The 25,245-nt window shown below is 38.3% G+C and overlaps 6 protein-coding genes and 1 non-coding gene across 7 annotated transcripts; 4 read left to right on the forward strand and 3 right to left on the reverse strand.

The window, feature by feature from the left end:
• The first annotated feature begins 754 nt into the window (after positions 1 to 754).
• On the forward strand, positions 755 to 6,854 carry LOC141841278 (calcium-dependent protein kinase 17-like). Its single transcript, XM_074729426.1, has 8 exons — positions 755 to 1,666; positions 3,402 to 3,545; positions 3,629 to 3,781; positions 4,026 to 4,141; positions 4,757 to 4,924; positions 5,646 to 5,870; positions 5,953 to 6,084; positions 6,244 to 6,854. The coding sequence occupies exons 1-7, from the start codon at positions 862 to 864 to the stop codon at positions 6,073 to 6,075; spliced, it is 1,734 nt and encodes a 577-aa protein (XP_074585527.1). The 5' UTR covers positions 755 to 861; the 3' UTR covers positions 6,076 to 6,084; positions 6,244 to 6,854.
• Positions 6,855 to 7,604: 750 nt separating this feature from the next.
• Positions 7,605 to 9,431, reverse strand: LOC141839558 (large ribosomal subunit protein eL15y). Its single transcript, XM_074727336.1, has 4 exons — positions 9,371 to 9,431; positions 9,052 to 9,218; positions 8,207 to 8,404; positions 7,605 to 8,117 (listed from the first exon to the last, which is right to left on the reverse strand). Exons 1-4 carry the CDS (start codon positions 9,372 to 9,374, stop codon positions 7,872 to 7,874), a joined length of 615 nt encoding a protein of 204 aa, XP_074583437.1. The 5' UTR covers positions 9,375 to 9,431; the 3' UTR covers positions 7,605 to 7,871.
• A 304-nt stretch (positions 9,432 to 9,735) lies between these two features.
• On the reverse strand, positions 9,736 to 9,807 carry TRNAD-GUC (transfer RNA aspartic acid (anticodon GUC)). The gene has a single exon. It is a non-coding gene; the product is annotated as a tRNA-Asp (tRNA).
• Positions 9,808 to 10,759: 952 nt separating this feature from the next.
• Positions 10,760 to 12,583, forward strand: LOC141842201 (pentatricopeptide repeat-containing protein At4g21065). Its single transcript, XM_074730426.1, has one exon. It carries the CDS (start codon positions 10,760 to 10,762, stop codon positions 12,581 to 12,583), a length of 1,824 nt encoding a protein of 607 aa, XP_074586527.1.
• Positions 12,584 to 12,688: 105 nt separating this feature from the next.
• On the reverse strand, positions 12,689 to 13,451 carry LOC141841128 (photosystem I reaction center subunit psaK, chloroplastic-like). Its single transcript, XM_074729252.1, has 3 exons — positions 13,287 to 13,451; positions 13,123 to 13,215; positions 12,689 to 13,054 (listed from the first exon to the last, which is right to left on the reverse strand). The coding sequence occupies exons 1-3, from the start codon at positions 13,368 to 13,370 to the stop codon at positions 12,827 to 12,829; spliced, it is 405 nt and encodes a 134-aa protein (XP_074585353.1). The 5' UTR covers positions 13,371 to 13,451; the 3' UTR covers positions 12,689 to 12,826.
• Positions 13,452 to 14,205: 754 nt separating this feature from the next.
• LOC141839857 (single myb histone 5-like) lies at positions 14,206 to 20,918 on the forward strand. Its single transcript, XM_074727705.1, has 7 exons — positions 14,206 to 14,271; positions 15,751 to 15,963; positions 16,180 to 16,397; positions 18,758 to 18,842; positions 19,347 to 19,430; positions 19,984 to 20,331; positions 20,490 to 20,918. The coding sequence occupies exons 2-7, from the start codon at positions 15,814 to 15,816 to the stop codon at positions 20,496 to 20,498; spliced, it is 894 nt and encodes a 297-aa protein (XP_074583806.1). The 5' UTR covers positions 14,206 to 14,271; positions 15,751 to 15,813; the 3' UTR covers positions 20,499 to 20,918.
• Positions 20,919 to 21,619: 701 nt separating this feature from the next.
• Positions 21,620 to 24,927, forward strand: LOC141842219 (protein JASON-like). Its single transcript, XM_074730442.1, has 7 exons — positions 21,620 to 21,712; positions 21,794 to 21,845; positions 21,996 to 22,084; positions 23,208 to 23,437; positions 23,545 to 24,364; positions 24,445 to 24,527; positions 24,723 to 24,927. Exons 1-7 carry the CDS (start codon positions 21,620 to 21,622, stop codon positions 24,787 to 24,789), a joined length of 1,434 nt encoding a protein of 477 aa, XP_074586543.1. The 3' UTR covers positions 24,790 to 24,927.
• The last annotated feature ends 318 nt before the right edge of the window (positions 24,928 to 25,245 follow it).

The raw sequence follows: 25,245 nt of genomic DNA on the forward strand, positions 1-25,245 counted from the left end.
CTTGTAAATTAGTCTATCTTACAGTGGAATTAATATGTGGAAAATATTGAATCTTCAGCACCATTATTCCAGTCTTAACACAGTTTCAAACTACTCTATCAAGAAAAAACAATACTGAAAACACTTACATCACCGGAACTGAACCAGGGTTTGATTACATCTTTCCTATTGCTATTGTGCTTTCGTAACTTGGCCAGGTAATTTGTGTACGTTTAAAAATTTTTAGCTGATCAAATTTGCCAGTTTGTTTGATGGATTCAAACTGTTGACCAGACTTCTATCAGTTGACTTTGTCATAGATTGAGGCTTTCTTAATTCTGGATGCTGATATTTTTATGCGGCTTTAGCTTTAGGAAGTTGTACATTAGTTTTGACTATTGTTAATAAATTGTGACATTAATACGTTTTTTTATGATGCTACTTCACTTAGAACCTGTCTGGAATCTAGAATGTTTTACTTGATCAAGATTTGAAAGAGTATTAAGAAGAACGTGTAAAATTATTATTAGGATAAAGAACAAAAGATATTGATATCTAAAAGTGAGAAGGGCTCTAAAAATGAAATATAATATTGATAGTACATCAATAATATAGAATATTAATAAATATAAATATTTATTATTTGTGTGCCTACATTTATTGGTCAGTTGGGGGAGAAGGTACATCAGTGTGTCTGCATTTAAGGACACGAGATATAATCATATAATGTTTTTATAATTTAGCTGGAAGTTTACGTTATCTGGATCTCTAAATCGACGCATTTTCCGCTACGCGATTCTTTCACCTTCTCCTCTCCCGGAATTATCGCCGCTGAGATCGGGGAGGAGACGGCGCCGCCGCCGCCTTTGTCGGCCCTTACATATGGGCAACACCTGCGTCGGCCCCTACCTCGACCGCCACAGCTTCCTCCAGTCCATCTCCGCCGGCGTCCTCTGGCGCCCCCGCGACTCCCCCTCCGACCCATCTCACCCCACTAACCCTAAGGCCACCGGCGACCCCCAGATTCCACCAACCCCCGTTTCCATCTCCTCCGACGACGTCAAATACCCGCCTCCTCCCCCTCCCTCCACGGTACACGATTCGGTACCTTCCTCCCCCGCCGGCGGCCCTCGCCCTCGCCCTCGTGTCGACCGCTTCCCCAGCGCCGGCCTCCGCGTCTGCTCCGTCTTGCCCCGCAAGACCGAAAACATCAAGGACCACTACACCTTCGGGCGCAAGTTGGGGCAGGGGCAGTTCGGCACTACCTACCTCTGCGTCGAGAAAGTCACTGGCAAGGAGTTCGCTTGCAAGTCTATCGCCAAGCGGAAGCTCGCCTCCGACGAGGATGTCGAGGACGTGCGGCGGGAGATCCAGATCATGCATCATCTTTGCGGCCATCCCAACGTGATATCGATCGTCAGTACCTATGAGGATGCCGTCCACGTGCACCTCATCATGGATCTATGTGCTGGCGGAGAGCTCTTCGATCGCATCGTACAGAGGGGGCACTACTCCGAGAAGGCCGCCGCCGAGCTTGCTAGGGTCATTATCGGGGTTGTGGAGGTGTGCCATTCTATGGGGGTTATGCATCGCGATCTTAAGCCCGAGAACTTCCTATTTGTCAACAAGGACGAGAACTCGCCACTCAAGACCATTGATTTTGGACTATCCGTTTTCTTCAAGCCAGGTAGGTGTAGTAGGTCTCCTACGTAAAAAAAAAAGTTTTTTTATCAAATTATTTCATCAAGGCCTGATATTTCGTCAATCTGTTTTCTTTCAATCTGTTATCTTTCTTCAGTTTTTAACTTACAAATTGAGCATTTTTAGTTGTCGTTTCACTGTGGCATATGCAGTATAACTGAACTTGCCTTTGCGAAGCCATATATTTGGTAATTCAGTTCGTTGAGGTCCTTTGCTCGATGAGTAAATGTCCACTGTAGAATGGAAGATAGACTAACATTTCATGTTAGGTCAATTTCTTAAATTTTGACTTATAAATGTTGTTTTGTCGAAGTTATGGTCTGCTATTTCCGATTTTAAGCAAAGGTGGAGTAGCCAATTAATCGAGAAGGAAACAACCAATTTATAGAGAATGACTTAAAATTTGTCTCAAATAACTTTGCCTTTGTCAACTCTTTGAAAATTGCCAACTCATTTTTTCCTTTCTCATTTATAGTTTGAGAGCACTAAGATTCCTGTTGTGGAAGCTGCGGAATAGTGGGAAGTTATAACATTACAACAAAAATTGGTGAATTCTCTATTTGATCAACATTACACATGCTTTCTATTCTGTGAATTTTGCTCGTTCTCTGAACTTGATACACACATTCTTTATTGATCATCAGGAGCTGTAGTCATCATCCACCTCCCACTCTCATTGTCACCCATTGGAAGTCACAAGAACAGCTAATTTTCATTCTATTCTTTAAACAATAAAAAGTAGGTAAATAAAAATTTTCAGTGAATATAAGTAACCTAAGTGTGATTTGAGGATGCCTTGCTGACATGAAATATTTGTCATAGGCCACTGTTAGCCATTTACTTAGCAACATCTTATATGCTGCTCCAACTGCATGCCACTTGGCCTTCCTATTGATTGTTTGTCCTTCGTATTAGCATACCAAAGATAATAATGATGGTCCCTTAGTGCATCAGGATTTCACTTTGTTAAATCAACCTGGCAAAATATCTTCTGCAGTAGTTTAAAAGTGTCTTCCTCCAAGTACATATGGCTCTTACTGATGTCCCAAAAGAAAAACAAGTGCAAACAAATAGCTTATGGCTGAATTGACAGAATGAAGGCCCCATAAAGTCTTAGGATGGTTCTTGCTAGAATTGAGCCATTATTGCCACTATGCTCTTTATCTTCGATTATATGTGTATGCTTTTGTAATATATAATATGATAATTGGTGGGGATCTCCCCCACTAAATCAGCTTAAAAGTGTTTCACTCTCAATCTAATGTGGATTAATGATTTGTTTCATCCTACTGCAAGGTACTTGTTGGCTATGTTTGCTCATATCTAATTTCATTTTTTATGTTTGTCCTATGGTTGTAAAATAAGTCTTTTTTCACGAAAAGATTCCTAAGCAACCTAAGAAATTGTATGCAATTATCTCGCGCTAAAATGGAATACTTAAATTTTACTCTTATGACCATGCTAAAAAGAATACTTTTGTTGACTAATTGCTACAAAGAACATTCTCGTTTTGTTTATTTTATTCTTTTCTGAATGTCTTAAGAGGGAATCTTTTTTGAATTTTATCAAACATAGACTGGAGTTTAATGTGTTTTCTATTTGCGATATATTTGCATGTACAAGAGTTCATTGGCTGTTTCACATTTTATGATGCTTTATTAATTTTGACAATCCAATGTGTCATACTGTTGAAATTACTTTTGTAATTTTTTTTGCTTTAGGGGACATATTTACAGATGTTGTTGGGAGTCCATATTATGTTGCCCCAGAAGTACTTATGAAGCATTATGGTCTTGAGGTGGATGTTTGGAGTGCTGGTGTAATTATTTATATCTTGTTAAGTGGGGTCCCACCATTTTGGCATGGTGAGAACTAATTTAAAGATAACTAAATTTCATAATTCTGTTTGTTGAAGAGTACTTATTTCTTCCGCCTTTTGTGACTACAGAAACAGAGCAAGGGATATTTGAACAAGTTTTAAGAGGTGAGCTAGATTTAACAACGCCCCCCTGGCCTAGTATATCAGACAGCGCCAAAGATTTGGTTCGAAGAATGCTTGTCAGAGATCCAAAAAGACGATTAACTGCTCATGAAGCACTATGTAAGTCATTAAACAATTCTTACTAGGGGAGGTACACAAGATAATCATTAGTATGTATCTTGTCTCCTAGTGATATACACTGTAAAACTTACATGTCTGCCATTTGTAGATGTTCTATTGAAAATTGAAAGTAACATTATTTACCTCTTCTGCCATGATACAGTGTCACAAGTGACTGTAGTACGAACTAACTAAACAGATTTTTTAATTATGTGATGGGTAATTAATCCCAGTTTCATTGCAGGTCATCCTTGGGTTTGTGTTGATGGTATAGCTCCTAGCAAGCCTCTTGACTCTGCTGTACTTACTCGGTTAAAACAATTTTCTGCGATGAACAAGCTCAAGAAAATGGCAATAAGGGTAAGGATTTTCATGTCAAATGCTAATTGAGAAAGAACTAAATGATGTTTTTTTTTTTTTTTTGTGAGTTTCTGCTTTGCATTAAAGATTCAACCTTCTTACTTTTAAGGTTTTCTTATGTTGCCTTTGTTGAAGAAGCGCTCAATTTTTTTCAGCTATTAAGAAGACCTTGACCTTCTTCGTTTCTATTTTATTTGCTAAATATGCACAGGTAGCTTTACTCTATTTGCCAAAATCCTTGTCTTCCTGTGTCACTAAATTTTTTGCTGATGATGTTGGTGACTATTCCTTTGACAAAATGTTTACATTTTAGAAAAGGGTGATCATAGCTTTTTTTCTCTGCATGGTTGGACATAATGTGTTAGAATATTTTGTAATAAATATTAGAATATTTGGTTCTACATGCCACCAGCAAAGCCAAATGGCACTGAGAAAAAGAAGAAAAAAAATCCATTTAACCAATCTGGAAGTTAAAGGTCCCAACATTCTGGATCTGGTTTAGACTGAGCATGTTGGGCGTCAACTTTTAATGTGGAACTGTCACAATAGCATCATATGGTATCATTTTAGTGTTCATTGTCTTTATGCTTTCTGCTTTCATGTACATATTCATAGGTAATTGCTGAGAGCTTATCGGACGAAGAAATTGCTGGTTTGAAAGAAATGTTTAAGATGATTGATGCAGATAATAGTGGCCAAATCACATTTGAGGAACTCAAAATAGGCTTGGAAAAAGTTGGTGCCAATCTCAAGGAGTCTGAAATTTCAGTTCTGATGAAAGCTGTAAGTGCTAGAGAGATCCCTCTTTAAGGTCATTCTTGAAACAAGTTTTGAATATACAAGATCCACTTGTTTGTCTGATTGTACAGAAACATACCGCCCAAGGAATCTGTGACATTTTCCTGAAAACCACACTAGTTGATATGTATTAATCAATTCCTTTGTTTCCATGAAATACAATAGTTATTCTTAAATGAGTTACTAAGTCCTGTAGATGGCAGTGCCATTTCACTGTTAATTAGCTACTGTCTAAACTGGTACACTATATATTTATGGTTTCAATAAGCTGTTTATTAGATTTTGGGAATTGTTTGTATTAACAATTTTAGATGATTTATTCATTCAATGTGTGACTAAAGTGGAATTTTATAAGGTAATAAGTTGGCATAATGATGTTAATAATTTGCCACACGGCAAAAACTATATCTGAGGAACCGATGAATGTGGCATACAACCATAATGTGAATGACTTTGCTAGACAGTTGCATTCCATGGCACAGTGGGATTATGGGTAAAGATAAGAAGACCACATGATGGAAAGTTGTGTAATAAAACCAGAAAAAGAATATATTAATGTGTGAAACTCAGCATTAAATCAATAATACAATATTTTTGTTACATTTTCATGTGAACATAAATCTGCTGTTTGAATGGCTCATTATCTACAACGCATAAAGCTTACTTCTTGCCTTCTTCTACTGATGGATGACTCATGAAAGTTCAGGCTGATATTGACAACAATGGTACTATCGACTATGGAGAGTTCATAGCTGCTACCTTGCATCTAAACAAGATAGAGAGAGAGGACAACCTATTTTCAGCTTTTTCATATTTTGACAAAGACGGTAGCGGCTACATAACACATGATGAGCTCCAGAAAGCTTGTGAGGAATTTGGCATCCAGGATGCACACATAGAAGAGATAATTCAAGAAATTGATCAGGATAATGTTTGTAAATGTTCCTCGCATGGTTTACATCTCTCTCTTATTGAACAGTGTGTTAACTGAAATCTTTTAATTCTCAAATCAGGATGGAAGGATAGACTATAATGAGTTCGTCACAATGATGCAAAAAGGAAATTCTGTTTTCGGCAAGAACGGCCCCCGGAAGAACTACAGCTTTGGACTTAGGGAGGCATTGAGACTGCGCTAATGCTATCAGGTTGGCCTTTTTGTTCTTTTAATGTTTTATTTCCATATAAAACCTTTATTGGCACACTTTTATTCTAATAGTCTAAATTATTATTATTGTTATTAATTATTATTGGGTTAAAACTCCATTTTAAAGTCCTTTTTTGGGGTGTGGGTGTGTAATTGGCAGATGAGAGGTACAGACATAAAAGACGTCTTTGGCTCATTCACCTAATCTTTTCCTTAACAAACAAATCATCAAACTTCCTGGGAGTTAACTACAAACATTTCAGAGTGAAGCTGTTTTCCAGTGGGAAGCATTTCATATCTTCTCAAGCAGTGATGATTCACACTTCAAATTATCTAGGTTGGTCAAAAATTTGAAGCTTCCATTTTTCAGACAGTTAACTGTAATCTTGATCTCAACATATGCATTGCCAAAGGGGAGGACAACATTAGTGAACGTCCTTCAAAGGGGATCTCCTTCTCCAGAGGCTTGACAAAACTTGGCATGGTGGTCAGCATGAGCCTGAAACCGGCATACATGAACTGTCAACTGTTATACTTTCTTTTTCACCTGCAAGCACCACAACATTGTTATAGCTTCATTTGAATGTTCCATGACCTCTCAACTATAAATTTGTATATGTGTTTAGATAACCCTGTGCCTTGGTGAGCATGAGAAATTTGCATTAGGTTGTACATGTTTCCATCTCTTGGTATTGCTAAACAGCAGATCCACTAAACATATCATGTTTGTTTTTTTGTGTGTTTAATGATCGACATACATTCTGTTGAATGTAGAAATGACTTTTGATTTTGTTGTTCTTGCGCATATATTAAGTTATCTTGTATTTGAATAAAAACATCTCATTTATGTTTTAAATTTATTTGCATTTGAAAGTGGAAAGATAGTTTAAATAAAAAATATATATAACCAAGAGTGTTAGAAAAATGAAATTAAACATGAGCAATTGCTCTAAAATGGCCTTTAAAGTTGATTGTTGCTGTGTCAAGATTTCTATTTTTTTATGGTTTTTTATACTTTTTTTAAAAAAAAAAACTGGTTGAGTTCTAAATGAAAAAAAGTGGGAAAAAAACTGGTTGTACAAGTTTTAAAATGATACGTTTTATGGTTGTTTTAGACCTTTGTCAGGCGATTTTGGAAAAGAGAGATCTTGCTTACCAGTAAATAAAATAAAGACCTTGACTGGATAATGAATTATAGATTAAATAATTTACACAATAGATAACAATTTTATATATATATATAATTTTAGTTAACTTGTTAGTCATCTACTTTCGGAAAATATTCATCAGGTTGCCATTCTACTTCATAAAATTTGATTATTATTATTTATTATTGTTGTTAATCATCTACCTAAGATTCTCTTACTATTGGCACATAACAGTTACAATTTCTTATAACTTTTGTTTTCGTTATAATAATTCGAATTTTTGATCTTTTGAATAAAGTGCTAGCCAATAGGTGATGATATAATACTATTGCTGCACTAAAAGCTTCGAAATACGAATATTTAGTCTGCTCAAAACAAGAACAGAAATTTAATTAAAAAAAGAACTGAACACATCTCCAGTTCTAAAAGCTTCGAATATGAATATTTAGCCTGCTCAAAGTTTCAACAAGAACAGAAATTTAATTAGAAAAAAGAACTGAACACATCTCCAGTTCGCGAATAAGTCACAAGTACTGAAACAAAGTTCCAAAGCTTTCAAACAACAATCCTCAATTTCAACCAAAACAGAACCAGTAACTTGCTCCGCTTATAAGTTGCCAATGGCAGCCAACTAAAGAACCTAGCGATAGCGGCGGAGAGACAATGTCTGGTTTCTCTTCCAGGTTGCTCTGCGAGAAGGTCGTGCCTTGTGATGGCGATGGCCTTTGCCGCGGAGGCCACGATACTTCTTGCCGGCAGAGGTAAGTCCACGAAGCTCCCTGTGTTTATGCACACCTTTGCAGATCCAGTTGATCCTGGGATCATTTCGGATCACAGTATGTGCAGCATCGACCAGAATGACTTCAAAATACTTGTAAGTGGAATCCTGTGGAACGCAGAGCGCATGTCAAGATCTAATAAGGACGGTATGAACAAACATCTAGAGAAAGAAAAAGATGGTGAAGTTATTCAAACCTCATTGACCCAGTAAGAGTTGAGCACCCTCAGTCCTCCCAGCTTCCTCCCAGCTCTCTCCTCAGCAACTGACCTCTTGTTTCTTTGGAATTTCAGTTGGGTGATACCCTGATTCTTTGGCTTTCCATATACAATACCCTTTGGCACTGGCCTCTTTCTCCCACCGCGTCTAACACGAACCCGGTAAATGACATATCCCTGCATGTAACAAGGAGCTTGAAGATGATATGGCATACAAAAAGGAAGAAACACGAACAGTATGATAATAAGAAACAATGCAGATATTCTAAATGAAGCCTTTCATAAGTCATTCGAGAGTCGATAAACTTAATAAAAGAAGCACAAATCTCTTTTGGAGAACCATCTTGTTCTGGATACCCAATTCAAGATTAACATACAGCAAAGGATGTATTTACCTTTCACAAGGAGATGTTGTGTATACAGTTGCATATGATATGGAGAATTATACAGCAAAATTCTGTTTGGTAGTGATCCATGAAGACCTTATTGACAGTAATCATCTCGAAAAAAGAATTACCAAATCAGGAAAGCTACCAAACATTTCAACTGTGAATCAGAACAGGTTCTACTATTCAATCTGTCAAGTGATCCATGAATGGTTTGTGAATTGTGATAATCACATTCTCTATGCATCCAACCCCTTCTGCATATCCTTCCTTTCAATTTATCTTCTTTCGCATAAAACAATGTCTAACATAGAATCCTAAGAATTGCAACTAAAATAAAGGTTAAACCAACCATTTGTAATGCACAAACAAAGTAGGTTCATTTTCCTGTCCAATAAAAGTAAATGACATAAATTTCCTTTCTTTCTCCAACTTTACCTGCTTGGCTTTGTAGCCAAGGCGACGAGCCTTGTCGGGGCGCGTCGGCCTGGTGACCCGAACAATCGATGGCAGCTGGCGATACTCCCAGCACCTCACTCGCTGCAGGAATCGCATCACATCCGACTGCTTCTTCCTCCATAACTCCGACACGTACTTGTAAGCCCCTACAGGAAATCCAAAGACAATACTTCGCGGTTGACGAATGAATGACGAATCAAACGAAGAAAAGAAATGAAATAGATGGGGCGGAAAAATGGTGAATCATGGAAACGACTGTGGTAGAAACAGTCAGTGCGATGAAGAAATAACGTCTCACCCATTCCGCCGAGGACGAGCTCCGGTCGTCGGTTTCGTGCTTGAGATCTGCGGCGGCGCTGTTAAGGAGATACGAAGGCGGAGGAGATCCGAGTTTATAAAGGGAGAAGGCAGGGTCAGAGGTAAGGAAAACCGTCGGATCTAGTAAATGTGATATGAATCGTCAGATGAAGCTCCAAGGGCTTAGCTCCGTCTTTCCAGTGATTCTTACGGCGGAAGGAAATAATGTGATGAAATAAAATATAGATCAAATCATTATACATTATTTAAATAAAAAAACTAATCAAAATCTTTATTATTATTTTTTAAATGACCTTTTTTTCATGTTAAAAAATAATTATTTTTAAAATTTTTCCTTAAAAAAATCGCCGTTGCCGGGGATCGAACCCGGGTCACCCGCGTGACAGGCGGGAATACTCACCACTATACTACAACGACTTGTGTTTCAAAGGCATTTGAAATTACTTATCAGCTTTAGTACCAACTCGATGAATAGTTTGTGTGCGGTCGCCGACGGCTGCAGGCGGCCTTGCCGCCGCCGACGGGGAATTTCTTCCTCCGGGAATCTCTGCGCTCCCTTTCCTCCTCCTCCTCCTTCTCCTATTATTATTGTTCCCTGCTCTCGCCGTCTTATGCTCTCGCCGCCCTTCTATCTTCCCGATCCCTAATTTCTTTGACTCGGTATCCCATATAACGCGTTGGAAGCAGCACAAGATCGCATGTCCGAGACATCGGCGTTGGAGAATAGTAGTGTTATTGCCGCGGCGACGCCATAGCTAAGGGGGAAGCTCTGCTTGATACATTAGGGTTTCCTCTCTTTCCTCTTCAATTTTTTTTTGTTTTCCTGTGTAAATATCCTTACTTTTCTAGTTGATTGTTGGATTTGACTACAAGACTTCGCCATTGTCAGATTCTAAATTCCTGTCCTGTGTGCTCAATAGTTCCATAAACTACTCATCTAGTGTCTGGAAAACAGATTGATGCTAGGTTTCTGATTGAACAAGTGTTGTCGATGCAAACGAATTATCCTCGAGTAAATGGTAATCTTAGGCAATAAAGTAGTGAATATTGTTTCTTTTGTTTTCCTGGTTAGATTTTGGATGGGAAACACTTCGTCTGCTAGATTAGATTTGCTTTATCAATGAGCATTCCCTGCAGATTTAACGCATAAGCAAGCTTGATCAATCCAAATGTTCCTATCTGTTCTTTTAACCTGCGCCGATGGAGATATCTCGTAGATGCGAAGCTTGGTACAATGGTGAAGAAGTTCGCTCCTCCTGTGGACCTTTTTCCCTTCCTCTCTCTGTCTATCGCAAAGGAGTCCTTCAGCAAGGACTTGGGATTTCTTCAGACGACTAGGAGCTGACGTGCAAGTGTTTGGGATGGCCTGATGCAACCAGAGCAAGCCCCCAACGTCGCCTCGCCGTCCGCCGCTCTCTCATCCCCAAACCCAGCCGCGCTCCGCCGCGGTGTCGCTCTCTTGCGCACATGCAAAGCCTTGCCGCGCGTCAAGCCCATCCACGCCCTCTGCATCCGCCGCGGCGTCCCGCTTGGCCACCCGGGCCTCGCCAAGCACCTCCTCTTCGCCATCGTCTCCCTCGCCGGCAACGACGACGACCCCATGCCCTACGCCAGCGCCGTCTTCGCCCGCGTTCCCGCCCCAGGTGTCTTCGCCTACAATACCATGATCCGCGGCTACGCCGAGAGCCCCCGCCCCTTCCCCGCCCTCGACGTCCACCGCTTCATGCTCGCCGCCGCCGTGCCTCCCGACGGCCACACCTACCCTTTCCTCCTCAAGGCCTGCGCCAAGCTCCTCTCCCTCCGCGATGGAGAGAGGGTCCATTGCCGCGCCGTCAAGGATGGCAACGACACCTCCCTCTTTGTCCGGAACACGCTCGTGCACATGTACTCTGCATGCGGGCTGCTCGAGATCGCGCACAAGATGTTCGACGAAATGCCACAGAGAAGCCTTGTGTCCTGGAACTCCGTTCTCAATGGCTACGCCATCAATGGGAAGCCCAATGAGGTGCTCACCCTTTTCAGGGAGATGATGATGATGATGAACCGCGAGGATGCCCATGTTGAGCCCGACGGTTTCACCATGGTCAGCTTGCTTTGTGCCTGCGCCGAGATGGGCGCATTGGGTCTTGGCCGCAGGGCTCATGTGTACCTTGTTAAGCGTGGTCTCAACTTTGACACCCATGTTGGGAATGCCCTCATTGACCTATATGCCAAGTGTGGGAGCGTCACAGAAGCTTACAAGGTGTTTGATGAAATGGACGAGCGAACTGTTGTATCATGGACTTCATTAATACATGGCTTAGCTGTGAATGGTTTTGGGGAGGAATCCCTAGACATGTTCCATGAGATGGAGAGGGAGAGCTTAGTGCCCACAGGGATCACTTTGATTGGGGTCCTTTATGCTTGCAGCCATTGTGGTTTGGTGGACGAAGGATTCAAACACTTCGACAGGATGACCAAAGATTATGGAATTGTCCCTAAGATAGACCACTATGGTTGCATGGTGGATCTTCTCGGACGAGCTGGGTTGGTGGAGCAAGCTCATGATTACATCAACAACATGCCGGTTGAACCCAACGCTGTTATCTGGAGGACCTTACTTGGAGCTTGTGCGGTGCACAAAAACATGGCCATTGGGGAGGTGGCTTGGGCCAAGCTAGTTGATATGGATCCTGGCCATTGTGGGGACTATGTGCTCTTATCCAACCTTTACGCTGCTGTTGGTCAGTGGGGAACTGTTCACAAGCTGAGGAGGAGCATGTTGGATGGAGGGGTGAGGAAGAAGCCCGGCCATAGCCTTGTGGAGTTGCGCAACTGTGTATATGAGTTTGTCATGGGAGATCGCTCACATGCAGAGAGTAATCAAATATATGATTTGCTCGAAGTTATTGCCACAAGGTTGAGGTTGGAAGGTTATGTTCCATGCACAAGCAATGTGCTGGCTGATATTGAAGAGGAAGAGAAGGAGACTGCTCTGAACTACCACAGTGAGAGGTTGGCAATAGCATTTTCTCTTTTGAAGACTGCTCCAGGAACTCCTATAAGGATAGTGAAGAACCTGAGGGTGTGTGCAGATTGCCACTTGGCGACTAAGTTGATATCTAAGGTCTATGAGAGGGAAATTATAGTCAGGGATCGGAGTAGATTCCACCATTTTAGAGATGGGTTTTGTTCTTGCAAGGATTATTGGTGAGTTACTGTTGGAAATTTTTTATGATTGGATAATATCATGGTGTATGCGCTTGAATTTTTAGGATCACACAACAATGGAGCAAGTTTGGGATGTACCAACAATGTGTGAGAGATGGAAATGCAATCAACATTCAGTTTATATTCAGGGAGATTCAACTTTAGGTTGGTGGAGAATAAGAAGTCTTCTACTACACAAACAGAGAAATCACAATACAGGCAACGACAAAGCAACATTTGTTTCTTCTTATATGGCGCCCAAGTTCTTGAGCCCTAAGACAACTCCAACCCCGATGATGTGCCCGACAACGCCGCAGGCCAAGGTATCAGCTAAGGTGAACCCAGCAGGGTCGCCAGTTTGCAGCCCAGAGTCACGCACCTCCAACCTTAGGCCCGCAGTGGCTTTTCGGTTAGCCGAAGGTGCCAGGCCGAACCTCCCAGCAAACAGCATCAGGGTCGTGCTCGTCACAATTATCTGAAACAGAGAACAACCACCGTTTATCACTCTTTTTGTTAGCACACGCAACAATGTGTGGGACTTACCAAATTCGTAGGTGAACCAATGAAGCCGTCGCAGCGAGCTCCAAGTGCGCCGCCGCCGTTTCCTCCTCGCTGGAATTTGGGCACCATCGTCACCTGTTACAGAGGTGCTCTTTTTGATTCAAGAAACGCTCTTCTTTTATATATATTTGAAGGTTCAGGCTCACCCTTGACGATGGAAGGGCCTTGAGGCCACTGAACTGAGGGAGGGCGGTCATGGTGGCAGCCGAAGAGGCGAGCTTGGCGGCCATGGCTCGTGCTACTGCAGCAGAAACAGGTATCCAATTCAAGCGATGCCTCTTCTTGTGTTATCAATGGAGTTGAGAAATAAAAGAGAAGCGTTTGTGCTCTAGACCACACATATGGCTTGCCGACTGAGGTGCTCTCTTAGATAATATTTAGATTCTGGGTTCTGACGTGGCGGCTTCTGGTTAGGCTAAGCCACTCGAGAAGATATTATGAGTTTACGTGGCGACTTGGTTGGATATGACAGGTGAGGTTTATGAACTTGTTTGGGTTTAGCTTCTGGTTAAAAGTTTTAAGGCTTAATTATATATCGATTTAGAACAACAAATAGATACCATTGTAACATTCATTTTTGAAAATTGGGTGGAAATTTAATTATTAGTCAGCGATCATGACAACAAGATAATCATTCCTTTTCATTGCATCTATTTAAGAAGAATATAGATATATTATTGGAATTTTAAATATTTTATATAACTTAATAATACTTATAATTGATAAATATTTTGTTTAAAAATTTTAATCATCATATAAAATCTCTTTCTATACAATTATTTAATTTATGGATGTCATTTGAATACCAAGGAAATGATCTTTAAAAAAAAATATAATGGTAATAAAAAAAAATAATGTAGTGTTTATTTGGGGATTTATTGATTGTTTTTTAAGGAAAAAAATGCGATATACATTTAAAAAGAATAAATATAATATTCGATAACTGAAAAATATAGGTCTTTTTTTTAACACTTATCTGGGCCGGACTCCGCTGTTAATGGGCTTATTTTCTTGTGGAATATGAATACTCAAGTTTCGCAATTTTGTACTTAATCAATTTAGGGTTACGATTCGTTGTTTTTCTCCGATTGATTCATCGAGACCTCCCCAAGGCTGATCATGGCGATGGAGGTAGGCCTGCACATTTTCTAATTCCTCTTTCCCAACTAATTACCTCCATTTGAGTTATGGTGTTGAGTAAGGGTTAATTTTAGTTGATTCGTCATTATTGTTAAAATTTCTCGCTAAAGCTTACTTCTTTTGGCTATAATCTGTTCTTTTCGATTGAATTTGTGCTGAATTGCGTAAAAAAATATTATATTCTTTTTGTGTTTAGTGTGAATTATCCCGCTTTGACCTTTCTCGAATTGATCTTTCTTGGTCTTTAAAATGGGTTTACTGTTGAATTGCTCGTAGTCAATGAACCTAATTGTTTTGTCTAATATATTTTCAGGTAAAAATTATTATCTTTGTGCTTGATCTCAGTTTCATTTGTCTGAATTTTACTTTTTTCCAAGGTTCTATTGGATGAATCTAATCCCTGAGCTGGCTCTGACGAGAAAGCATTGTTTTTACGCGTTTTTGGGCTGTCATTCGCTATATCTTGCCTACATCCTAGATAATCTAACGAATATAGTTTTTTTTTTTTTTGGTTCAGATGATGCATATTATGACTGCATGGCTGGATTTCGATTAAATACCTGGCTCGTATATTTGAAAATGCGAAAATTTGGAGTTTACACTTTGTGGCTTAAAGTTTGAGAATCTGAGATTTATTAGGAGTAATCTAATTTGTTGAATGGATTGTGCATGGTGGTTTCCTTTCCTTTCATGCCCATCCAGGGGCGGATCCAGGATTTCATATTTGGGGGGGTCATATAATGAAAACGATATACTCATTTGAACAAAAGAATTGCCCAAAGATACATATCAAGGACCTAAGTACAAACTTACATATTCGGCTGAAACTCACCCGATTTACTTCTTCTCTTCGACTCTTCCGGTCTGCCCTTCACGCCACTGCCGCTGCCGATTGACCCTGTTACCGGCACTGCCCAATCCACCCTTCACTCACCGGCGTCCTCAGCCACCTTGCAGATCGCCGGCAATCCAAGCTGAAGTTGTTGCCGCCGCGCCCGACGAAGACACGAAGAAGACGGAGGCGCGATCGGGACCCAACGAAGGCAGACTCGCGATTTCTAAGTTTCCTTATCGGCTTATCGGGTTGGTTTAGGATCCAATAGATCAACAACCCATTAACCCTAAAACCTATTAACCAGTAACCCTAAGGGTTTAATCTAAACACATTAAAGGTTCAACTTGGGCTGGGGGGGGGCCATGGCCCCCCCGGGCCCCTTAATACATCCGCCCCTGTGCCCGTCGACAAGAGTTTGATATCTGACACTAATTTTCATATTTTTATTTTGTTTGAGAATATTTGTTTTTTGTCTGGACTCATGAAGCTAAACAATGATTTGGTATCTGGACACTGATTTTCATTTTTTTTTCTTATTTTGTTTTAATATTTCATTTTTACCGGAACTCGAAGTTTAAGTATGAAAGTATATTTACTTTTTGCATCTCAGCTTGGCTTTTTTGTTTGATTTTCAGATCCAATAGTTGATTGATAAGTGAATACCAGGTGACACTGCCGAAAGCTTTTGTTGCTTTAAAATGGGTGCTCCCAAGCAAAAGTGGACAGCAGAAGAGGAGGCAGCTCTCAAAGCTGGAGTTGTGAAGCATGGTGCTGGAAAATGGCGCACAATATTGAAAGATCCAGAATTTAGTGGCGTATTATGTTTGAGGTCAAATGTGGACCTAAAGGTAAAGTTTCTCTCAAGTTCTATTATTAGTGCTAACTCACTTTTGTCGACGAATGGTTTCTTAATCAGATATAACTAGAAGATATTCTGACACATGTGTTACCTGAGCTTCCTTCTTGGGAAAGATAGCTGTGTATAGTCACATCAAGTTAAATGAAGAATGAATGCTAAAATTACAATCTTTTATTTTCGTACATGATGTATCTTTAATGAACAGGATAAGTGGCGTAACTTGAGTGTGACTGCAAATGGTTGGGGATCCCGAGAGAAGGCTAGAGCATTGAAAAGGAGCCGACAAACACCCAAACACGATGATAGCTCAAAGGCTGTCGGCACAATGTATGAAGATGCTGATGATGAACTAATGGAAAGCAAGTCTCTTGCTACAACTAATGAAAATTTTCATATTGCTGGTCAAAAGAGGTCTTTCTCTAGGTTAGTCATGAGAGTGATCTATTTCTCATGTTAGTGAGTTTTAGTCCATCTATATTAATTTGCATCTGTTTATCATGTGTATTGTCATGTATTCACGTGCGCCTATATTTGTTTTTTTTAACATTGTTAGGAACCTTGAATTATCAATTATTTCTATTTTTAGTTTCTGTTGTCACATAGGTAGTCTGCATATAATATAAGTATCTCATTCTGAAGAAATTTGTATATCCTTGACTGTTTTTATAGTGAACAATTTAATATGACAATTTGAAATTTAAATATGATAATACTAATTGAAGATGTGGCAATGACATATACCTATGAACTGATTCAGTTTTCTATTTCATGGGGTTCAGCAACTTATGAAAGAATGGCTTAGTAAAAGTGTGAAGACTGAAGAGGATGCATGCTTGATGGAGAAAATGTGTAATAAATTGGTAGAATAAGCGCACTAGCTAAATCTATTAGAAAAGTTGATGATAAGTCCACATTTAGTATGTATTCATGTTATAATTTTTTTTAAAAAAATGTTCTAAGTTGTTAAATTTGCTTCCTTATCAGCAAATGCATTACTTTCCGTGTCACATATGTGTATGTCCTGTGTAATATTTAGTTTGAGCACTTAGAATTAGTTTATTTGTAATTTCTTCCTTTTATTTTTAGCAATAGCCTTGCTATGTAGATGAAACATATTATTTATATATAATTAACAGAAATAAAATGAATGGGATAATGCAAAGAAATAGATCCCTTGGATGGAAAAGTTATGATGTTTTAGAGCAATGCTATTCAATGGTTTTTATCTAATTGCAAAACCATCAAGAACAAATGTTCATAGCTAACAAGGAATTGCAATTTATCTTATAAATTGCAATTGAAACTCATGTGTTATAACTTGGTTCGAATGAAGAAAACAAGGAATGTGATGATTATTCAGAATTCAATTTTGATCAAACCTTTTAAAGATCATCAGTTGTTCACATCAATTCTTGAAATTATCTCATCAGAACTAGTTTTTCATTTGCATTTTGTTATGAATTAATTTCAGTTTTACTTCTATGAATATAGTTTCCATATGCTTTTCAAAGTCACGAGTATTCAGTGCTTTTTTATAATGTGCTTTATTTGTTGCTTTTATCTATCGAAACTGACACAGATTATTAGCTCAAAAAAATCACAATGAAATTTAGCAACCAAACGAAATCTTAGGAGTATTTGAATCATAAATTAATAGACAAGATTAAAGAATATTTGATAATAGAGACTACTCCAAACTGGTCAGGGTATTATAATCTCATTTAAATTATCAGCATCAACCCTGAGGCGATCTATGTCTGTAAATTTGATCAGCATAATCCCTCATGGTCACGGTCTGCTTGAAAACTGAAGCCTGTTTTTATTTACCTCCACTAGATAGAGGGAGCCCTGTATATTAGGAGCTGTCTAGAAGAACATTTATGGATTGGTGTAAATTAGGAGATGAAGACATCTCATGCATAATTGACATTAAAATGGACAATCTGTATTATATGTATAGGAGGCTAGAATGTGCTGTTAAAATGATGGAATACATAACCAGGTTCTGGCAAAGATCAAATATCTTACTAACCTGCTTGTTGGTCTTTATTATGAGCGTGATGTCCAGTACTCTTAATTTGGCGCATTAGAAATTAACATTTTTCTTGTTTTTATTATTTTGATTGTGCACACCCACTTTGCTATTTTAATGGAAGTTAGAGAGAAATGAACATTCAGGAATAGGTATCTGAATAGCTTTGATGAGTTGGCTTTCATGTCCTTGGAAATCTCCTTGCCACTGTCACTGTAGGATTAGCTACCTGCTTGAAGTTGCCTTGTCACATTACTGTAGTTTATAGCATGATTGTAGATTGTAACTTGAAACTAACGATTTTTGGTGCCCTAGTTGATATGTTTTCATCTATTGTTAACCTTGTATTGTTACCTTTTCAATAGGTATTTTTTGATGATTGGATGGAAATAAATAACATAAGTAGACCGACTATAATCGTAAGCATTTAAAGCTGATAAACTACATCCAAACTTTTTAAGATGATATGGCATTGTTAGGATCTCTATTAATTAGTCTTTAATCTTTATTAACTTATCATGATGCTGATAAGAATTGCAGCAAGATTTCCATTCACCAACAGTATGTTGTTTTTTTTGTAGAAAGAACAATTTGCCCTTTTTAACACTAACTTTTAGTTGATTTTGAAATTTGATTTCATGCAACCTTTACTGGAGTCATTGGTGCTACTGTCTTCATTAGCGTTACTAGTTCATAGTGATTTCTGTTTATGTGATAGTTATTTTGATTAGTTTTGCTTTCCTTTGTATAGGATAGACAACTTGATACTAGAAGCCATAACAAACCTGAAGGAGCCCACTGGATCTAACAAGACAGCTATTGCCACATACATAGAGGTTGGCATAGCTTTTTTGACTCAATTCCTTCTGTTCATTGCGAGTTCTTTGTTAATTATATCACTCACCTAGTAAAAACGATGGGTTGATGGGTATTTCCTACACCCACTTTTTCACATATTTTAGGAACTTATAAGTTTGCAAATAGTATTCAATTTCTCTTCAAGCTCTTGTAGTTGTATCCGAGTTTGGAAGTTTTAAGCATGAAAGAAACATTTAATTAGTTGTAATCATATGTTTCAAATATGCTTTTCCTGGATAATTTTCTAGATAAAATCTGCTGCCAATTTAGTATCACATGCCAAGTGTTTGTAAATGACGCTTGAGATGAGGAAAAGCATGCCACTTCCCTCATTCTTGAACTTTTGGCTAATCTTGAACTTTGTCATGCTTGTTGCACAAAGTGTATGTTTCAGATGTCAGAGTCATTTTCGTGAAACAGTTTTCTAGTAATTGGATATTTGTTATTGGATTGATCGTAACTGTTTATATGACCTCATGCAGGACCAATATTGGCCGCCACCAGATTTTGCAGAACTGTTATCGGATAAGCTGAAAGAGTTGACTGCTAGTGGGAGATTGATTAGGGTAGTAGTTCTTTTTCTGTGATATTTGAATTTTTCTATACAATATGCCTGCATCACCATATGTGGGCATATTTTGCAAATAGAATATAGTGTTTTGTTGAGAAAATTTACAAACTAATGGTTTTTGAACTTTGTTTTATTTTTGCCTGATTGTTAATTCTGAATAATGTCGAAAAGGTAACATAGATTCCTAACTAACTGTAATAGCATGATCCAGTTTATCAGTTTATAATAATATTCCAAACTAGTTGAAATATTTAAGCTGCAAATTATCCAAATTGATTGGGTTGGTTTTATTTGGTTTTGTTAAGCTGAAAATTATATATACATGTATGTATGTATATATAGGTTCAGATTAATTTGGTTTTATGATTGTCTCAATGTCAAAGGTTTCTCTATTTTACAAACCAAGACTGACCGATAATGGAATTTTTAAGTTTGATTTGGGTTACCCAGTTAAGTTTTTTTGGTTTGTGTAATTGTACACTTTTATATTCCTAAAAGACTCATTATCTGGCACTAAATGATGGCTTTTGATTGATCATTTGCTCAAGGTGAAGCGCAAGTATAGGATGGCACCAACTTCAGCTTTTCCTAGCGGAAAAACATCTAAACTTCTGATTCCAGAGGGTAGACAAAGTGAGCCTTCAAGAACAATTAGGGATGATCTAAAACCTTTCTCAAGATTTCAAATTGATGCTGAATTGGTACGGATGCGAAGCATGACGGCGCAGCAGGCTGCGGCCATTGCTGCTCAAGCTGTTGCTGAGGCAGAAGCAGCCATGGCAGAGGCTGAAGCTGCAGCTAGAGAAGCAGAGGCTGCAGAGGCTGATGCAGAAGTAGCTCAGGCTTTCGCCGAGGCAGTGATGTTAACTATGAAGAATAAAAACAAATCTAACCTGGTAATATTCTCGACTGTCAGCATCTTATTCTCTTTTTATTCGACATGTCTTGCATTAGTTAGAGCAATTGAAGGCCATCAATTAATTACCAATTTGATTGACCATTGGTATGTTTATTATAACCAGTCGTACTAATTTAAATTTTGTCTTGTGGACAGATTGCCTAACCTTGATAAGAACATCTGCTCAACTGTGATTTATTCTTCAGATGCAACTCACCAAACAAACAATAAAGAAAACTCATCTGATGCAGAATTTAACAATACTGACAATGACCATCCTTGCTTTGTTAGGACTCAACTACAGAATGTGTAGTTCCATAGTGTATGATCTTCCATTAGATCCCGATTTCGAGTGCAAGAGGGAGATGATGAGGAGTTCAGTGAGCAAATGCTTGTTTGGGAGCTGAAGGAATTCATCATCCTCAATCCATGTTGGTAAGATTGTATTGTATGTAAAGGAGAAAATGACATCCTAACTAAACACTTTCTGTTCTTTATAGTAATCTTTTTAGTTCAATTAAATTGCAGTGGTACTTCTCTTGGTCTCAATAATGCTAAAAAAATTCTGGTATAATTATGAGCTGATTGTTGGAAATTTTTTGTACTCAAATCAATTCCTTGTTCCATGTGGTTTTTGATCCCTTCTACTCAACCAAATCTGTCTTTTATTCCATTGATCCACCTGTAACTTGTTGCCAGAAGAGTTATTTTATTTCCTTTAAAATTTGATGAGTAAGTATTATTAATTTTTTTTATGTGTGATTGTAAAAATAGATTTAGAATATCCATTCCTTTTGAATTGTGATTCTAGTTATCCAATAAGAATAATTAGTCTTTGCTGGAATAGTTATCCTTCAGTTATTCTATTATTTGAAGAATACTTATTATTAAAATTCTTTAAAATTAATAAGTCGGAGAGCGGGGATTTAGGGATTCGGTGTGCGACGTTTAAATTTAAAGGTCAACGTTGACTGAAAAAAGACAGGAGGTGGCATTTCGAATTTTTCAAGGGTGGAAAAATGACGAATTGAGAAGTCTATGGTCATTTTCAAAAGTTCAGTGGGTAAAAGGGAAATTGTCCTTTATATATTCCATCATTAAATGATTTCCCTCCCATTTCTTCGCGATTTAAATTTCAAAAAATAGATATAGACCTTCGAAATAAAAAATTTCCCAAATAGGAAACGGAGCGCCTCTCTCTCCGACTCTCCTTCCCGATCACTTTTTTCTGTCCCGGCGATCGCCCGGAGAAAAATTTAGGGTTTCTCCGGAGGATTCCGGTGGGGATGAAGTGCCTGTTCAGATGTTTTCTCCCCAAAGGAGGCGAGGTGCGACGGAAGAACCATCTGGTTTCCAATTCGATTCCTTCTACAAACAGGGTATGACTTCGATTTACGCGATTTTTGTTTCTGTTATTGCAATTTTGGTCAGTCATTCCACTCGATGTGGGTGGTTTACAGGCCGATCAGGACTCCTTGGTCCCGAAGAGGCAGCTGGGATCGTTTTTCTTAGGTAATTTGCCGATTCATGTATTTGTTTTGGTTTTTACTCGATTGCTTTTGATGGCTGCGCTTTTACAGGCCAATCAGATTGTTCTCGACGAGCTGATTTATCTGTTTTCATTTCCATCTCAACATTTTTTTTACTTAATTTTCCTTGCAGATCATGAGTGTCCTCCCCACCAAGTACAAACACCAAGTTCAAAGGAAAACGCCCCTCAGGATAGCTTACTCAGGGAACTGAAGCATGATGTATGTGACAATTTACATTTTCTGTAACTAACATGCTATTTTTTGCCTCTTCCAATTCCTGAATCGTGCAAACATCAACACAACTCAATTAGTGGAGAAATTCTTGTAATCTTTTTATAAAATGGTACCTATATTGATAGAAATCGATAAATAAGTCATTCTGCTGGGGTTTATCCCAATAAATACCTAGTTGGTGAGTTGGATACATTTTAAATTCAATTTTGCCAAAGAGTGAGCAACGTAATCAAGTAATCAACCACATAATTGTAATTCAGTCACTCTCTTAGATGAGCTAGGTGTAGGGCCTTGATTTTTTTTTTATTTTCATATTTTTAGGAGATGCAAATAAAACGACTTTTGAGGTAGCTAAATGTATTTCAAATTTTCATATTTCTGCAATTGAAAAATTTTGTAGATCTTTCCTTGTTTCCCACTTTAACTTTTCCAAGTTCTCAATTTCCATTGTTTATGTATGCCTCACTCAAAAATTGCCAATGCTGGTAACAAGGCGGAATTTCAAAGAAAAAAAAAAAGGGGTTGAGAGTTGTCTATATAAATGCATCAGCAGTATTTGTTGAATTTTTTTTTCTACCCTGCATTTCCACATCTCAAAAAGTTACAATATTGCAGTGGCAGAGAAAATTCGGCAGCTTTAGACTGTAGATGCTTTATTGTCTACTAAAGTGTTGCAACTGGAACATTTGCTTTTTAATTTTTAAGAATCAGCCTACAGATACGTCTCTTTTGTGAAAGCTTTAGATATTATTTTCCTTGCAGTTTCTTTACCTGCCCATTTACATTTGTAGGAACAAACTAAGCCTATGCAATTGAAAAGTATACTCATCATTTTGAGATTGACCTTTAATTTTGTAAGTTATGCATGAAATGAAATAGCTTTCAGGTATGTGTTTGGGTCTCTTGATCTTTCTTTCTATGGACTCACTGATGTCTGCTACTACAATATATTTAGAGACAAGATGGCTAAGAAAATAACATAAAATTGTTTTGGTTGGACAATTCATCTCTAAGAACCAAAATGATGCACGTTTTTTTGTCCGTGCTTATACTTAGTTCAAGTGTTTCTGGACACTATTGAATCTAAGACTGTAAAATAATTAAACAGGCTGCATTTCTCAAGAATTGTGGTGCTCTACTGCAAACTCCTGCAGAATTTCACAAAACGTCAGGAGCAACAGATGAAGCTCCTACTAGTGATGATACATCTAGCAATGTTACCTCAAAGATTTCTGAAACCCTCAATTTGGAAATTCTCTGGGATGAAAAACACGAACTTTCCCGAGATCTTGTACAGGATCAGCAGAATATTTGCCTCTCACAAAGCGACTGCATCAGGTAATAGTGGTTTCTCTCTGCCTAAGCTAATTCACTCTGTTATACTTTTTTTTTCTTTTAACTGAAACCACATGTAAATTAATCATCATAATTGATTCCGATCGTAGTTGTATAGTTGTGAGTCAACAGACAATGCAGAATTGCGAATCCTCGTCTCTTTCAGTTAGTTCAAGCAAGTCTGTCGTCCATGATGATATACAAATTGAATCAGTTGCTGAACTAAATTCTAGATGCCACACCCCAGATATCTCTCCACGTCGATATGAATCTCATATTCAGCCACAAGCTTCTGTATGTTCACCATTTCCAACTCCATTCAAAGTGACTAATGAGATGGAGACACCAGCAACTATCTATCCAACCAATTTAGGCAACTTTGCAACTGGCAAAGGTACTAGGAATGGAACCCAGCATGCCTATCCAATTGCAAATCCCAGGGAAAATTTAATAAGCAAGTTGTTGAATGCAGATTCATTGGAACCATTGCAATCATGTGTTTCAGATTCCGGTGAGAAAATGCAACAAAAGCCACCCCTAACAGAGCCCGAAGAATTATCTATCACCCCCGAAATTGTCTCTCCAAGCAATAACAGAAGACAAAATGATCATGATGTTATCTACACTGATAAACATGTTTCAGGGAAGACTACAAACAATTTGGAAACACCTAATACTAATAGTAGAGACGTGAAAGCATTAGTCCCAGTGTGCCCAGAACAAGCAGTATCCCAATGGCTAAAATCTTCTATTGCAATTGGAGTGTGCAATGAGACGAAGGAAAACTCATGCTCGACAAAGAGTACTGATGTCGACAGACCTATTCTGGGTTTGGTTGCAGCACACTGGAAAGACGAAGCACCTGAGCATAGATCACCCAAACTGTGGGATGGAAATGGAATTCCAAACTCCACAAACAAGTACAAAGAGGTGAGACATTTTAACCACTCAAATATCTATAATTTCTCTCCGTTTTTCCATGATTACCTTTGAAGCTTTCTGCACTGCAGGACCAGAGAGTTAGCTGGCATGTGACACCGTTCGAAGAGAGACTAGAGAAAGCACTATCCGATGAAAATTTCTTTCCAAACAGGTATGACAATGCATTGCAGCGGCATATCTCAATTTGATTCAGTTATACTGATTCCTATTTTGCTGATGCTTCGCTCTTGTGCGATCGATTTGCAACTACAACAAGATACTGATCATGCACATGCCTAATGATTTGCCACCTTTCTTATGGCATGGAATTCTTTCTGCTGAAACCAATTTTGTTCTTGAATACCAGGAATTGTCATCATGGTAAGCCACTGGAGATCGAGGATGGAGAGTTAACTGATACAGCAGCATCTTAAACCAACCAAACTATCGTCGATGATACTTGACTGCAATTACGATGGGCAATATCCGAGCTTGTGAATTTTGGATGCATCTTTATCATTCCAGTACAAGTTTTTGAGAAATACGTGAATCGATCATTCCTATCTTGTCGCTTGGCGTGCGTGTACCAAAAAAGATTGACTGTGCACATGTTCTCTTTCTAGATGAGTGCAATACAAATTTCTTCTGGTAAATTGAATTTTTCTTTTAGGGGTGTTTGGTTGGAGATTATCATTGATAACCTTATGATATCTATCTAAAATTATCAATCATAATCTTTTGATTCAGGTTATAATCTATTCTCAAATAATACAATATTACTGGCATATCAATAAATGAATTATAATTTAGGAATGTGATTATTTTGGTAGTCTAAGATTTTCTATAATTTTGGAGGTTAACTAAATTTTTTTTCATAATTATCTTTTAAT

This window comes from Curcuma longa, chromosome 11 (genome assembly GCF_044706935.1).
Source record: "Curcuma longa cultivar G26 ecotype Majalengka, Jawa Barat chromosome 11, ITB_CL_G26_1.1, whole genome shotgun sequence".
In the NCBI taxonomy this organism is placed as follows: Eukaryota; Viridiplantae; Streptophyta; class Magnoliopsida; order Zingiberales; family Zingiberaceae; genus Curcuma; species Curcuma longa.

Excerpts from the sequence above, each read along its gene's own strand:
- LOC141841278 (XM_074729426.1), top strand. The coding sequence starts at position 862 with ATGGGCAACACCTGCGTCGGCCCCTACCTCGACCGCCACAGCTTCCTC. Across the intron at positions 3,546-3,628 it reads GGTCCCACCATTTTGGCATG|AAACAGAGCAAGGGATATTT; the intron begins GTGAGAACTAAT and ends TTGTGACTACAG. Across the intron at positions 4,142-4,756 it reads TCAAGAAAATGGCAATAAGG|GTAATTGCTGAGAGCTTATC; the intron begins GTAAGGATTTTC and ends ACATATTCATAG.
- LOC141839558 (XM_074727336.1), bottom strand. Across the intron at positions 8,405-9,051 it reads TTGGCTACAAAGCCAAGCAG|GGATATGTCATTTACCGGGT; the intron begins GTAAAGTTGGAG and ends TGTTACATGCAG. Across the intron at positions 8,118-8,206 it reads ACTCTTACTGGGTCAATGAG|GATTCCACTTACAAGTATTT; the intron begins GTTTGAATAACT and ends TGCGTTCCACAG.
- LOC141842201 (XM_074730426.1), top strand. The coding sequence starts at position 10,760 with ATGCAACCAGAGCAAGCCCCCAACGTCGCCTCGCCGTCCGCCGCTCTC.
- LOC141841128 (XM_074729252.1), bottom strand. The coding sequence starts at position 13,370 with ATGGCCGCCAAGCTCGCCTCTTCGGCTGCCACCATGACCGCCCTCCCT. Across the intron at positions 13,216-13,286 it reads AGGCCCTTCCATCGTCAAGG|GTGACGATGGTGCCCAAATT; the intron begins GTGAGCCTGAAC and ends CCTCTGTAACAG. Across the intron at positions 13,055-13,122 it reads TTGGTTCACCTACGAATTTG|ATAATTGTGACGAGCACGAC; the intron begins GTAAGTCCCACA and ends TCTCTGTTTCAG.
- LOC141839857 (XM_074727705.1), top strand. The coding sequence starts at position 15,814 with ATGGGTGCTCCCAAGCAAAAGTGGACAGCAGAAGAGGAGGCAGCTCTC. Across the intron at positions 16,398-18,757 it reads CAAAAGAGGTCTTTCTCTAG|GATAGACAACTTGATACTAG; the intron begins GTTAGTCATGAG and ends TCCTTTGTATAG. Across the intron at positions 18,843-19,346 it reads CTATTGCCACATACATAGAG|GACCAATATTGGCCGCCACC; the intron begins GTTGGCATAGCT and ends GACCTCATGCAG.
- LOC141842219 (XM_074730442.1), top strand. The coding sequence starts at position 21,620 with ATGAAGTGCCTGTTCAGATGTTTTCTCCCCAAAGGAGGCGAGGTGCGA. Across the intron at positions 22,085-23,207 it reads TCAGGGAACTGAAGCATGAT|GCTGCATTTCTCAAGAATTG; the intron begins GTATGTGACAAT and ends ATAATTAAACAG. Across the intron at positions 23,438-23,544 it reads TCACAAAGCGACTGCATCAG|TTGTATAGTTGTGAGTCAAC; the intron begins GTAATAGTGGTT and ends TTCCGATCGTAG.